The following is a 15476-nucleotide window of genomic DNA, read 5'->3' on the forward strand; positions in this document are numbered from 1 at the left end:
GAAATCTGATATCAAAATATAGTAATTATTCAGAAATCACAAGAGCCTTTAGAATATATGAAGATCCAGAAGCCTGAATAAATTACAAGAAATTTTACTGTTTGGTTGGTTTTTCTTTCAAAGCTTTAAGTTTTATACTTAAAACCAACTCTCAACAGGCTGCAGTATTTTTTTTTCCTCAAAAGATCGATAAAATAATTCTGAAGAAATGGCTACACAAAGAAATATACATGTCTACAGAAATAGGAAATGAGATAGGAAGCAGAATTTTATTCTAGTAACCTTAGTTCTCTTACTACTATAACATGAGAGGGGGAGAAGTTCTCCCCCTATGTGCTCAAAGTTGCTCTTTAAATTCACATCTAAGAGTAAAGGAAGAGAAGCTTACTATGATGCTCTGATATGGTGGAGAATTCAATGACATATCCAGAAACTTGCCAGTATGAGGCATAAAGGCAGTATAGTTCCTTCCAGTAGAGCACTCCTTTGAGATTATAACTAAAACCCAAGCCTCGAACTTGTCAGCCCATATTCTCTCCATTAACCACAGTGAGAGAGATGTACACAATCAGGTAAGGCGGAAAGGTTCTAAAGCTCGAACATTCATGCTGCCTTGACATTCACATGCTGCTTGTCAAATCTTTATTTTTTTTTTTAAATAAAGACAGGTTTAACTACAACATTTTAGGATTTCCTTCACCAATTAATACATATTAAAAGTAGGAATAATTTGAGAGACCTTACCATACTTTCTAGGATTACTGCTAAGTGTTACTAACTGTATTTCCTGATACTGTTGTGCTGTTGCTTTTTACAGACAACTAGATGGTAAACCAGAGAGGCCGTCAGTAACATATGCAACATATCGAGGCCCCAGGCAAATTAGGAAATATTTGAAGCACCAGACTGCATTGGAAACTGTGACTCCCTCGGACAGAGAAAATGAAAGTTCTGACTCTAGTACAAGCATCCATATTGGTCCTGGAAGTGAGACGGAGGCTAGGATGGTGTCATCATTGTCATCAGCTAGCACAGATGTATCTATGAAAAGGCATTTGCTCGAAGGCCTGTCAGAAGACTCTGATTGTAGCAAAGTAAATCTTAACACAGAAAGCCATCTGACAAACAACCCAGATTTGCCCAATACTGCTTTTTCTAAGGATGTTTTAAATAAAAATGATCCTGGGGGACCTGTGAGAAGTAGGCCATCCCCTTCTTCTGGGACTAAATCCAGCTCCACTGTTAGAGAATCTGACTCACAGCACCATTTAAATGGTGCACGAGTTTCTCAGACTGACAGGAATTTGGTATGTTCAACGTTGTTTACAGGAAGTAACAGCAAAGTTCCTTGCAGTCTAGATTTTCACGGGGTAACTACAACAGAAACTACAGTGAAGGATGTCAGTTCAGTGATGAGTGCTGGGACCTTGGTGCAAAGAGAACATGTTGAGCCTGTGAGCCCCACTATTTCTGACTTCTCTTGTAGGAAGTCTGATGGGAGTGACACTACCAAAGAGGGAAGTACAGATTTGCCAAGTTCAGATAAATCAATTAGGCGCGAAGATCCACAGTTGCCAGAGAGTAAGTGTTCTGACAAGCAAACCGCAGATAACTCAGCAAAGCAGGCTGCCAATCACACCAACATCCCTGCTCTTCAGAGACATGCTGTGACAGACACAGAACTTGTAAATGAAGGAAATAGACTGTCTGCCCAAGACTCACAGAAAAATTTGGCTGCTAGAAAAATCATACAAGAAACAGAAAACACCTTGGTTGGTGAACCCAGAACTTCAAGTCTCATAAAAGCTCCGAAAGGTAGAATTGAGCCATTACCCAAAGATACTGACCAGTCGTTTGTAACAGAAGCCAGAAGGCCCGATTTTAGGCCACATGGCAAAATGCCTCGTATGGTTAGAATAAATCAAAACAACCCTGCCTCTGTAAAACACATCAGTGAATCAGCCATTGTAGCATGCTTAGAAAGTAAAATAGCACCTGAACTGAATTTTGAACCTAACCGAAAGCACATTTCAGAATCTCTTCTTGATTCTGAGAGTCTTCAACAAGCCAAAGCATCACCTGGTGTCAGAACATCTCTTTCCCTTGACTATAAAAAATCAGATTTCAGTATTTCATCTCCTACCTTTGTTTCCAGAGTTGGTATGCCAAGCAAATTAGATATTCCTGTTTTAAAGGATGAATGTTCTTCTGTGCTCACTGAAACTGGGGATGTCAACATTGTTGATATTTCCAATCATCCTAGTCAGTGTCAAGAAGAAAACGTGGCAAATCGTGCTGAGGCAGCAGATGGGAAGAGGCCTCCTGCTTGCCTTCGTCTCGGGCATGTCTCTGCAACTCTTGAATCCAAGGAAGTTCTTCCTGAAGTCAAAAAATGCCACGTTCCACTAGATCTTACAGCCATAGATGTTCATGTAACTCGAGTGGACTCGAGATTGGAGTCTGAAAGCCTCTCTGAGGACCACAGTTCCACTTCATCTCAAGACCTTACTAAAGTAGAATTGATGCTTTCAAACACTAGAGCAAGTAAGAGCGCCATAGAAAAGTCTGATTCTCTTTCCTTGGAAACCAAACCTAACATTGCCAAAATTGTCTCAAAAGTGGAAGTTGATGGTCAGAACAGTATTCCTGTTGAGTTGTATTCTGGAAGAGAAAACACTATAGCCCTCTCCAAGATAGCTGTTTCCCAAACAGAGCCCAGAGACATTTCTCAGGATAAAATTTCTTCTCCATTTGAAGTTACAGATATTCCAGGAAAGCTTACTTTATCGGAATTAGCTTCCCAAGAGGTTGAACGGGACAAAAGTTTTCAATCGATGGATCATAAGGAAATAAAAGAAAAATATTCAACTTCTGGCCTTGAAGAGAATTGTCAAACTGAAGTTTCTCTTCCTGCCTCCAAATATCAAGATATTCAGGAAACAGAGGCAGAAGCCTTAGTTTATCTTCCTGCTTTTCCTAAAAGTAATACATCTGAGATTTTACCTCCTCTTCATAATGAAAAAGTCACTAGGCAAATGGCACAGAATTACGAAGCCCGTGCTTGTGTGATTCATCAACCTTCAGATGGTTGTGAGACTAGAAAGATTTCTGGTTTCTCAAAAATGGCAAAACTCAGCCTAACTAGTGCTTCTCCACAATTCCAAGAAACTGACAGTACAAAAGTAAATTCACTTTTTCTGGATTCTGATAGAAGTTCGGAAAAAAATGCATTTGCATCTGGGGATTCAAACTTTCATAATGCTCCTGTGCTGATATCAGGAAAGAAAGCCTTATCTCATAGAAGGAAAGAAAATACTCATTTCCTAAGTGGTAGTATTAATAACATGTCTTCCTCCAGTAACTCTGAAGAAGTTAGCGTGGTTTTAAGTTCACATAATCCCCCAAATAATTTCAGTTCTGTAAAAGTTACCGTAGATGCTACACCTGAAGGTGCCTCTTTAACTAACCTGCTGTACCCTAAGAGCTCTTATTTGGAATTGGAAACATCTGTCCCAACAGGGTCAGAAGTGACCCCATTTGAGGAACATTTTGGGAATCCTACTGGGAAGGGATCTCTTGATTTCCCAACTGCTGCCCGATTTGACAATCCTATGGAAGCGGAGACTGGAGCAGTTGCTGGGGCTCCAGCGTCAGTTAACAGCTCAAGCCAGCAGTGTTCTGAAGCATCTGCTAAGCACATAGAAGCAAGGAGGAGAGCACATGACCAACTTTTGGACCTCAAAAGTGGTTTACTGAAAAAGGCTGATACATTGATTAGTGAAATTTTTAACTCTGTCAGGGAAGAATTAAAATCCAAACACAGAGTGGCTACCTGCCAGGAGCATATAGCCATAGACGGCATAATGAATCCAGGTACTCTGAAAGAAGATATCCGTGAGAAAAACCCATCAGAAGTGACACTGACAGGGATTGAACTGACAGAGCATTTGGAAGAGCAGGGCATGGAAAACAGGTCAGCTGTCCGAGGGGAAGAAAAGGTCTGTGTTTCACCTACGGTTGGTGAGAAGAGTCTCCTTTTTGATTCTGATAGAATGAATTTATCTTGTTTGTTAGAAGATCAAGCTAGGGAATTAGTCAATGAGATTATTTATTCAGCCCAAGAAAATTTGACAAATGATGCTTTTGAAGATACTGAGGATACCTGGGATTCTGAACTTCAGGCTAATACTTCAGAAATTCTGAACAGTGATAGTGTTAAGCCACATGATACATTAAGGGAGTTCTTGGTGTCTGAACAGGCAGTAAATCAAAGCACGTGTGAAATTAATGAAAATAAAGTATTAGGTAGATTCTTCTCTGTAAGTAACTTAGTTAATGACACAGAGTCAATTAAAGGAAGAGAAATTGTTCTCTACCAAAAATCCCCATTTTCTGGAAATGGAGCTGGACAGTCTGATAGTATAAATTTGCTGAAATCAGATACTGTTTTGCTAGCTGAAGACACACCCCATAAAGGGTTAGATAATAAGGTAAAAACACATTTATTTTTCAAAGAGGACTCTAAAGAGAAAGTGGAAATAGACTGTGTGGATAATCACAAAACTGGGACAGAGAATACAAAAACTCTTGTATTTAATTTCAAATGGCCTCCATTTGCAAATGATGACCTCCATGTACCTGGGACATCCAAAAGCAGTTTGTCTGATAGTCTTGTGTGTATATCTGAAAAAAGCTCACCGGGACACAGTAATAAAAGCACACTCCTTACAACATCAGGAGTAGGGAAAGTACACAAGAAAGATACTGAAGTAAATATGGGGGAAATAGAGCTTAGACCTTCCATGTTAGAACTGGGAGAAACAAACAAAAAGGATGCTGAATTGAATATTATGAAATATGAGGCAGTCCCTCCTATGTCAGAAATGGGAAGAGCACATAAAAAGGAAGCCAAATTGAATATCACAAAAACTGAGCCAATAGCTGACATTCTTAAAGTGGGAGAGGTATACCAAGTAGATGCTGAGAGGTATATTGAAAAAACTGAGGCATTACCTGCCATTTTAGGAATGAAAAAAGCTTATAAGAGGAGGGATGTTGAAGGAGATCTTGGCAAAACTGACATGCTGCCTGTTATTTCAGAAGTGAAAAATATTTACCAAAAAGATGCTGAGGTAATTACTGAAAAGACTGAAATGATACCTACCACATTAGAGATGGAAAATATTTACCAAAAGCATGCTGAAGGGGATATTGGCAAGAGTGGGATCACAGCGGTTATGTCAGAAATGGAAGATGCCTACCAAAAAGACTTTGAGGGGATTACTGAAAAGACTGAAGTGATACCTGCCACATTAGAAATGGAAGGTATTTACCCAGAGGATGCCGAAGGGGATATTGAAACCGAGATGATACCTGTTGGATTAGAAATGGCAGATACTTACCTAAGAGATGCTAAAGGGGATCTGGACAAAACTGAGGTTATGCCCATTATGTTAGAAGTGGTAAATATCTATGAAAAAGATGTGGAGGGCATCACTGGAAAGATTGCAGTACCTGTGGTGGAAATATCTTATCAAAAGGATGCTGGAGAGGGTATTAGGAAAACAGAAGTGGAAGAAGCTCACAAGGCGACAGTCCCTGCCTTCTTAGAAGTGGAAAAACCATGTAAGAGAGAGGCTAAAGAGACCCTTGGCATGATTGTGTCCATGCCCTCTCCAAGAGAAATGGAAAGAATATCTCCAGAAGATTCTGATGAGGCTCTCAGGAAACACAAAGTGTTATCCACAATGGTAAACATGCAGAAAACATACAGAACAGACCTGGAATTGCCTGTTACACAAGCAGAGGCCATGCCTCCCATATATGAAGCTGAAAAAACCCCGCAAAAGTCTGGTGGAGAGAGTGCTGGAGAAATGGAGAGAGATCCCCCTGAGAGAAAGGAAGGCTTGATAGCGTGTGACAACAGACTTGCCTCTTCCTATTTCAGGGGATATGAATCACCAACATTAAGTAAGGATTATGAAGGCTACCCAGCTTTAGCAATGTCAGATTTTCAACCTGAGGGTACCATAGGGAAGCTAGACAGAAGAACATCTGTTATTGCAGTAGATAACCGAATAAGGGATGATAATTATAGCGATGAAAAAGAAGAATCTAACTTGGCCTTCATTTCTCAGGATGAACAAGAAAATTCTTCCTTTACTATATTATATGAAGAACCCCTTCAAGATGAGGACAGGTGTGCTACCGCAGAACTAAGAAGAACACACTGTTTCTCGTTTCCTGAGACATCTGCTGACAGCATGCCTGTTCTCGCGTGCGAGAGGTCTGAGAGCAGAACTGACCTCGTCCATCATTTTGAAAAGGATACTAAATTAGGTGAGACGTTTGATAGTGATAGTTCGGAATTGTTCTTATCAGTGGAGGCTAAAAGGTACAAAATTTATCCCTTAGCTTTGTCTCCCATTTATGAGGATGACAGTTCTCAGGAGGACATTCTGTCCAGTGAGGTCTCGCCTGGTCATCATGGCTCCACAAAATCAAGAGAGAGTGCAAGCCAGCCCTCTTCTGTTTTATCCCTTCTGCAGTCCGTATCAGAGCGCTTGAAGATGAATTTTGATGAAGACAGACGGGGGGTAGGGGAAGAGGAGGAGGAGCACGTGGAGGAGGAGGAGGAACCGTTACATAAAGGAAGCCTGAGAGCGAGGAGGAAGGAAGCCTTCAAGCGGCCAGACCCTTCCATCGCATTTTACCCTGATGATAGCCAGGAAAGGACTGGAATTTCTAAGAATTCATATGTAATGTCAAATGAACCTACTACCTCCAATCTGCAAGTTGGTCTGTGGCCAGAAAAGGCTTCATTTCTACAAAAATCTGACCTTACTTCCAAACTACATTCTTCTTTAAAGAGTGCTTATCATCAGTATTTGCAGACTTCCAAAACCCATTCCTCAGAGAAGGGAGCCCGATTTGGTGGGATTTTTCAGGAACCAGTGTCAAAATACTTTCGTGCTCAGGACATCTCAGGCAGATTAAGCCCGTTCACAGAGGTAAGTTACTTTGATTATTAACTAGTGAGGTAGTGCTTTGGGTCATAAAATGATTTGAAAGCTTATTAAGAAAATCAGTGTTTTGAGGTTGTGTGAGGATTGTTTTAAAAATAGAGGTTACTTTATCCTTTAACTGAAGTGTGTCACAACTGCTGTATTTTAGCTGGACTGTTAAAATGAGAAAACAAAATTGCTTAGTCGGAATTTAAGAGGCATAAGGGAGAAGCAGGTTATTTCCCAGTTCTTTGCTAATATATAGTTTTCAAGCTAAATTAAATGATAGCATTTGAATTTCTGAAGATAGTATATATGGGGAATTTGTTACTGGAACCATTGAACCTATGTGTCTCAGTAAAATATTTCCTAATATTTTAAAACATTTTAAGTGACAACCTCACAGTATCCTCTCACTATAATTGCTCATGTTGTTCATACAAAGCAAGGCAATGAACAGCCTAATTCAAAGAAAAAGCTGAAAGCGTTATAACTGGAAAATGCCTTGAAATTCAGTTATATGTATTCTTTGCCTTAGAAATATTTAAATGTCTAACATAGAATATATCCATTTAACGTGGGGCTTTCCTTTCTGGCATTCCCAAGATCATGGAACTTTCTCTAGGATTCCAAAGACCTGTATCTTCACCTTGAATAGCCATAGTATCAGATAGTTATATACTTGAATATCAACCAGTAGCTTGCAAGGCAGTCTTTAAAAAAAGAAAGGGTGGGATTTGAAGAAATCTTTCTTTAATGATTCCCCATCACCTACCAAGTCACAGGGAACATCTTCACTGCATTCCAACGCACCCAGGTCCTGTTTGTCCAGCTTTGTCTCCTCATGCTCTGGTCATGCACCCTGTGTTTCCTACCACTGTACTTTTCCTCAGTATGTTCTCTTCATGGAAGTTTTTTTTCTGCTACTCCCTGACCCCAACCTGCCACATTGCTTCACTAGTTGAAATCCTGTTTTTCAAGGTCTTCTCCATATCACTGGCTCAGACAAGCCTTTGGGCGCCTCCCTGTGCCATCATTTGACCTCCATCATGGTGCCGTTTCCCTTGATGGCCATCACTTGGCTTCTTTTTTGTGTTTTACCTGTAGTTTAACTTAGTCCTTCACTTAGAAGAGTCATGTGAGTGTGATCTATCTTTTTCCCCCTTTGTAGCTATAAGCTTCTTGAGGGCACAAACAACACATCATTTTCCTTTATATTTGCCCTTACACCCCTTGTAGTACCTAGAGGTGTGCTTTGCATTTAATGGCCCCCTAAGTAAATATGTGCTAAATTAGACTTGTGACTGCTAAGAAACTGAACTATATATCTCTCTGTTGATGTTTCTTAAGGCTTCCTTCTTACACTTTTATTATTTCAGAATATTAACAAACAAATTTTGAGGTGTAACCCAAGACCTGGGAAGGTAAGCATAAGTTTCTTGTTTGTTTGGTTTTCTTTTTAAAGATTTTATTTGAGATAGAGCGTGAGAGAGAGCATGAGGTAGAGGGAGGGAGAGAGAGAGCCAGACACCACTGAGCAAGGAGCCTGATGTGGGGCTTGATCCCAGGACCCTAACCCTAAGATCATGACCCGAGCTGAAGGCAGATGCTTGACTGAGCCACCCGGGCGCCCCAGTAAGCATAAGTTTCTTATAGACTAAGATATGAAAAGTAAAGTTATTTTAGGAGCATCTGGCTGGCTCAGTTGAGAGGGCAGGTGACTCTTGATCTTGGGGTTGTGAGTTCAAGCCCCACACTGGGTACAGGGTTGACTTAAAAAAAAAAAAAAGTAAGGTTACTTTCAGGTTTGGGGAGTTTAAAGTAAATACTTTTAACTGACTTTAAAAGGGATTATTTTACTCACAGATTTAGCATCTAAAGTAATAATTACTTTTATATATTTAGGATATTTTATTTTCTACATTCTAGGCATCTTGGAATTTTAAATGCATTCTTAAAATTAGTTATTGTGCCTACTTACTATATGTTGCAGATGGTTATCTATGATCTCCATGGAAGTAAATATAAGCAAGAGATCTACTGTAGTATTCCTGATGCTACATCATGGTCCTTTCCGAATGGGGTACTGATAAAAGTTGTAAGGGGCTGGTAAGAGATCTCTTAAAATTTTGTAGCATGTTTCTCCCAACTAAGTGTATTTTCTTACTGTTTATGCTTTTTATATTTTTTATTGAAGTCACATTCCTTTTCCTCGGTTTTTGACAGAATATTTTGAAACATTATTAGTGTTTTATAACTTAATTGTTCTCTTTATCTACTGTGACAGAAAATATAGGTTGTTTTTAGTGCTTAAAGCCAGCTATAAGTAGCGAGACCTAATATATATATATATATATACAATCAATACCATCCTGAAACTACACTATTAGCAGGATAGATTTGGCAAGTTGAGTTAAAGGCATGAGTTGAATGAAGCATAGCTTTGAAAGTGAGTTCAAAATTTGTGGGATGCTAAGGAATGTGAAGGCCACATACTTAGAGTCATTTGTATAGCTGACATAGTCAAGAAGTGAAGGATTCTTTGTATGGTGTAAAAATGAGGGAAAACCTCATTTGTAATTGACCATTTCCCTTGGACATGCTGGAGCCAAAATTTCTTTGTCCAGTGTCTCAGTTACTCACTGATCAATATTCATGATGTAAGTGGTATGGCGTAGTGTTGTTTTCATGTAATAAAATGGGATGTATGTGCTCCCATTTTATTTAAAATGTGGAATTATTAAACTGTTTTAATAGAAATGTATGGCTTTGTTTATATACCATCTAGAAAGTGCATGTGTACATGTATATAAGCATAGGCATAGATTATGTTCAGGAATATTTCCAACTTGTATGCACTTTTATTCTTATGCTACTTATCTATACTTACATTAGCATATATCATTGTTTCAAAAATAGAATTATGTGCTAATGGTGGAAAATAGCTCAGCTTTTAAAAGGTAGGTGAGATGGTCTGTGGATTAAGTATCATTTGTTTTATGCCTCATTTCTTAGAAAATTAATTATAACTGATCATGCTTTTATATTTTTTCAGCTGGATTTTGTATGAGAAGCCACATTTCCAGGGTCAGAAATGTGTGCTGGAAGAAGGGGAAAAGGTGTTAAATCATGACTGGATCCTTCAGAACAGGAAGCATCCACAGAGAGACTTTGTATTGGGTTCTATCAAACGTGTCTTAAAGGTAACAAAACCATGGATTTTCCCTAATTTTTGTTTTGTTTTATTTGTCTTGTAGTAAAGCTGTACTTTGGCCTCGCAGTGTTTAGAGGTGATTGCTAATATTTGTGCTAGTTTTGCTAATCTTTATCATATTGATAATCTTTTGAACTTATGCATATGAAGTATTAGAGTGAATGATAATTTAAAATGTTACCTATAATCTGGACCATAAAATGAAATGGTGCATGATGTGTGTGTGTGTGTGTGTGTGTGTGTATGTGAGTGATGAGTGTTAGGTGAAAAATAGAGGAGGAGGAGTGGGGAGAGAAAGGAAAGGTGTATTGCTTTTTTATTTTCTGCTTAGAAAATATTATTTAATACTTGCATGAGGAAGGTCTCCCAATATAATAAAATATTTCACGAGAAGTGCTGTGGTGGTTTAGAGGAGAGGTGAATTAGTGATTAGGACAGATCGCAGATAAGGACAGAATTTTCCCAGTGTATTCTAAAGAGTTCCTTCTGCGGTAAAAGAGCACATGACTTATTACAGTTATGCATATGACAGTCACAGATACATATTTTTTCTTTTTTTTTAAGATTTATTTATTTTGTCAGAGTGCGTGTGAGAGAGAACATGAGCACGAGTGAGCATGAGCAGGGGGAGGGGCAGAGGGAGAGAGAGAAGCAGGCTCCAAGCCAAGCATGGAGCCCCATGCTGAGCTCGATCCCAGGACCCTGGGATCATGACCTGAGCTGAAGACAGAAGCTTAACGACTGAGCCACCCAGGCACTGCTATATTTTTTCAAGTTGTGGAGATTTTGTTTATATGCTTAAATATACAAATTAAGGTGGACCCTATCACAATGATTTGAGCCGATGTTATTAAGTTCTTGATAGTTGCAGATAGCATACAGAAAAAGCCATCATGAAAGGGGTATCTGCATGTATTTTATGTGAATTAATACCTCCTGGAATACTGCAAACAAGCCTGTGTCTTAACAAATTTATGTTTTGCTTTTGGGCCCAATACTGTAATAGGCACAGGGAATGGAAATAAAAGTGAGATACGATCTCATACTTCAGATCGCTTAAAGTTGAAGGAGGGACAGCGGAGTCACATAACCACATGCGCTGCCATTAGGGTTGCAAAAAGAAGGGGTACCTCTCCTGGAGGAGGTGGCACCTGATTGGAACCTTGAGAGAATAAACAGGGGTTAGGTGGGTGGAAAACATGAGAAAGTTCTTGGCAGAGCCCCCCGTGTTAGATGCCGAGGTGAATGTTGGTGGTACTATGAGGAGATGGATGTGGCTGCAGCTTTGAGGGGCAGTGTTCGTTTTCACTGAAAAATTTAACTGTGAGCAATTCGGCTCAGCAAGCAGCATTTGAGTGCTCATTTAATTAGCTAACTCACTAGAAACTGATTGAGATGAATAGTTTGTAGGTAGAATGTTCTAAGACTTAAGTAATTTAATGGTTTTGTGCTTTTTTTGTGAATGTCAGGCATCATGCCAAGCCCAGTGGGGAAAAAAGATAAGTTGTTGAAAACAGCAACCTTCTCACCACCCAAAAGCCCAACCACAATAATATCAAGCAAAAAACCTCAGGCTGTTGATTATAGATATATAAATGAGTATTTGCACACCTGCCATTTGCTTAGACTATATTAAAAGAAAAAGTGTTGCTTGCATTTTTTCCTTTTTCCAGTGTTTGTTCTTGGAGTCGTTTTTTAAACTGCAGTGTGAGTGCCCTCATGTCTTGAACAGGCTAGCAACTTTCAGTGAGGAAGGAAAAACTATTGAGCATCGAATGGAAAAAGCATTAGCATTGTTCTAAACATTTTACAAAGTAAGAATCGGGCATCGAACTGCTTCCTTTCTACAACCTTGTCAAAATTCTACCTACTGATAGCTTCGTTTTCATGGGGACTGTTACCATTCCAGATTCGCCTAGGCCTAAGCCTAGAACTATCTTGCTTCACCCTCTTTTATTTGCTCGAATCTGAGTAGTCAAAACTTTGGTATTCTTTAAAGATACTACTTTGGTGATGTCTTCAGTTTGCTGTGAATAGATGCAGAGGATACCGTCAGTTAGCAGCAGTTGTAGATTCTGCTCAAGGGCCATCTTTGCTCCCAGAAATAATTGGGGGTGAGGTAGCATCGCAGTAATTCTTGAGTCAAGTGTTTCTTTTCTCAAATATTAGAAGTGAATGTTGCAAATTACTGTTTATAGTGCATTTAATATTTTTTTTAAAGGAATGACGTTTTTCTTAATCGTCAGAAGTTACTTCAGTTTTGTCTTCATTAATTTGCCGAGAAGAGAGAGATCTGTTAGATCAGGGACTGAAGGTATTTTATGTGAGGTGGAGTCCATTAGGTTTTCTTAATTGTTTTTGTTAACTGTAATCCATTCTTGACTGTTTCTCTCCTGTAGTTTTGCCTCCATTCCTACAAAGGTTTTCATAGTCTAAGTTTGCAAGTTTCGTCAAGATGTTTGTAAAGTTATTATTATGACTAGAAAAGTTGGGGAGGAAGCCATACAAACTTTACTAAGAATAAACTGTTGATTGTTGCTAGGTTACTATAAAGTACCCTTCAGTTGTTAGTGTTTACTGCCTCGGTCCATCAAGAATTATGCAAGTCTTGAGAGAGACATTATTTCCGTGAGAATAGCCACCATGAAGAAGAAAAAACTTAACCGGTGAAATCTTTTTTAGTTAACTAGAGAAAAAAACTGGTCCTCTGGCTAAGGACATAAGCATTCTTCTTTTTGTTTATTTTCCATTTTTTAGCCATCATTATGCTTTTTTCCATTATGCTGTTTCCTTCTCTGTTGTGGCAGACTCAAATGCCTCTTAGCTTTTTCCCTTTTAAAGTACACCACCCATGCATTGTTTGTATAACACAATGCAGAGGAAACTTATTTGTGTGAGACATTTAGTTATGTATTCTGTTACTGTAACTTACATCCCTGGGGGAACATTAATATGGCAGCATTTTAAATAATGTTACTAGCACTCTATTATTAATAGCAAACAAAAGCCTTGAAGATTGACAGGTGACTGTTGTGGACGTTTCTGACTAAATGAAATTTTAAACAGAAATATACTTTTAAACTTTAAAGGATATTTTAGGTTATGCCTTTTTATTGCATTTTAGAACTAGCTTTCTGAAAATAAAATAAATTAATTTGCTTATACATATTAATAAGAATGATTAAGAATGATTAATAATAAAACTCAGTTTGGAAGAGGGTTAAAAAATCAGTAAACTGCAGTTCTAAATGGCAAAACTGATTATAATAAAAAATGCAGTTGTTCAGCCTAATGTCACCTCTGATTGTTACTGCATTTACCTGTTTCATTAAAGCATAATCACTTGAATTTCACAATGTCCTAGGGGAGGATTACGCTACTGAAAGTTTGTATAATTAAACTCATGATTACGGAGTTAGTGTGTTCAGACAGAAGCACATCTGTAATTTCAGAGAAGGGAAAAATAATGGTAGCTTTGATTCCCTAACAATCAAAGGTAAGGTCTTTTTTGTGTTAGAACTTGACCATTAGAAGATTTTCGTAGGTAAGAATATAGAAAATTCTCTCTTTAGTTGCAGTGGGGGAAACATTTACAAAGAGAGGCCGTATAAAAAAGGGAGTGGGGAGAGCATGGACACCAGTATGACTGAAGAGTTGCGTGGGCCTCCTGTGGGTCACTGGGTTGGCACCATGTTGTAAAAAGGCAAACAAATGTAAATTTGATATGCTTGGGTTTTGAGCCAAGGAGTGTCATGAGGAAAGTGGTGTTCTCTAACATGCCCAGCTGCATGAATCGTGGCTAGCACTTGACGGGGAGATACGGGCCCATGATCGAAGTCTTAGCGTTGGTGAAAGGCCTTGACAGTGGGAATAGAAAAGAGAGATATGTAAGTGAAATGTTAAAGGAAGGTTTGACAAGACATGGTGGCAGTGAATATGTGATGGAGGGTAGGGTCAAATTTCTTCTTTAAACCAACTTGGACTAAAATAAATAAAATCCCACAAGTAGGAAAATGGGTTTCCTTTACCCTCGCGTCTGATCCTCCTTCTTTTGTCCATGTAAATTAGATAACACACTGAGGGAGTAGTGTTTCTCTGTTGTTTATTTTTATATCCCCCATGAGATCAGCTTTTATTGAACTCCCTTCCTTCTTATGGCTTTGTTACGCTTCTGAGAAGGAAGGCTTACAGACTTTTGGCACTAACGGAGTTTGGTAACTGAACATTGATTGCTTAATAGAACAAGACTTTTAAAAACAAAGCAGAAAAAATTGAGCAATACTCTTTCAATCGGTAGTATTTATAATTTTCATGTTATCAATGTAACTTCTTAGAAAAAAAGTTCATTTTAAAAAACTGGTTAAGTGAAATAATATTTCCTTCATGTTGTTTTTGTGAAGAAATTCAACTGAACAATGAGAATAATCGTAATTGTGTGTCCAGGGTATTGAGAATATGGAATTGTCTCCAGATGATTTCAAAGCCAATTTTTTTTTCCAGGATTGCAGCATTCCAGAGATAGAACTTCGCCCACAGATGGACCCAGCTTGTTGTCCTATGCATATACAGCGAGCAGTCCCCAATTTGGAAGAGCTGAATATCCCCAAATCTGTGTCCTTCACTGTGAAGTCAGGAGTGTATGTATCAGTTTCTCATTATTACAGTGATTGATGGCCAGCAAATTTAACTTTTTACTTCAGATTTCAGTGGGTGACATACTTATTTGTGAAGTTTTAGTTAATTTTATTTATGCCCCTAGATACTCAAGATAGACCATTGCAGGGATTAAAACAGATTCTGTCTTCCTTTGGATCCAATTAAGTCTTTGATGTAGGACTCACAGGAGCAGATAGAGATCCGCAGACATAGTTCTTGATAGATGCATTCATCATGTTTTCATCCACCAAATTTTGGGACTGAGAAATAAAAGCATGTCCCCGGCCTAAATATCTGGCGCTTGAACTATTTCAAGAGCGTCTCGGTGCCAATAGTTACTGAGTGCCTCCACAGGGCTGGACACGTGGTGCTTTTTTTGTTTATTGTATTTCTGTGAGGTAGGTAGAGCTACGCATTTTATAAATGAGGAATTATATGATTTGTTTCAGGCTACCAGCTTGTAAGCATGGGTCTGATAGCAGGCCTTTCTGATTGCAAAGGTATCTTTTGGACTATGGGTGTGACTGAGCTGAGTCTTAATTTAGTTCCAGATTAGCTTGAATCACAAATCTGTGATACCTTTACAACATGGATTCCTTTTC

At 38.7% G+C, this 15476-nt stretch overlaps 1 protein-coding gene across 1 annotated transcript in view; it reads left to right on the plus strand.

Annotated features, from left to right (window-relative positions):
• CRYBG3 (crystallin beta-gamma domain containing 3) overlaps nt 1-15476 on the plus strand; it is a 105053-nt gene that overhangs the window by 39501 nt on the left and 50076 nt on the right. The window contains exons 4-8 of the mRNA XM_025873208.2: nt 818-7010; nt 8384-8428; nt 8998-9113; nt 10060-10207; nt 14719-14855. Of these exons, the coding sequence (XP_025728993.1) occupies nt 818-7010; nt 8384-8428; nt 8998-9113; nt 10060-10207; nt 14719-14855 (6639 nt within the window). The remainder of the gene's footprint in view (nt 1-817; nt 7011-8383; nt 8429-8997; nt 9114-10059; nt 10208-14718; nt 14856-15476) is intronic.

This window comes from Callorhinus ursinus, unplaced genomic scaffold (assembly GCF_003265705.2).
Source record: "Callorhinus ursinus isolate GAN/ISIS: 27379988/994484 unplaced genomic scaffold, GSC_fseal_2.0 scaffold1, whole genome shotgun sequence".
Lineage (NCBI taxonomy): Eukaryota > Metazoa > Chordata > Mammalia > Carnivora > Otariidae > Callorhinus > Callorhinus ursinus.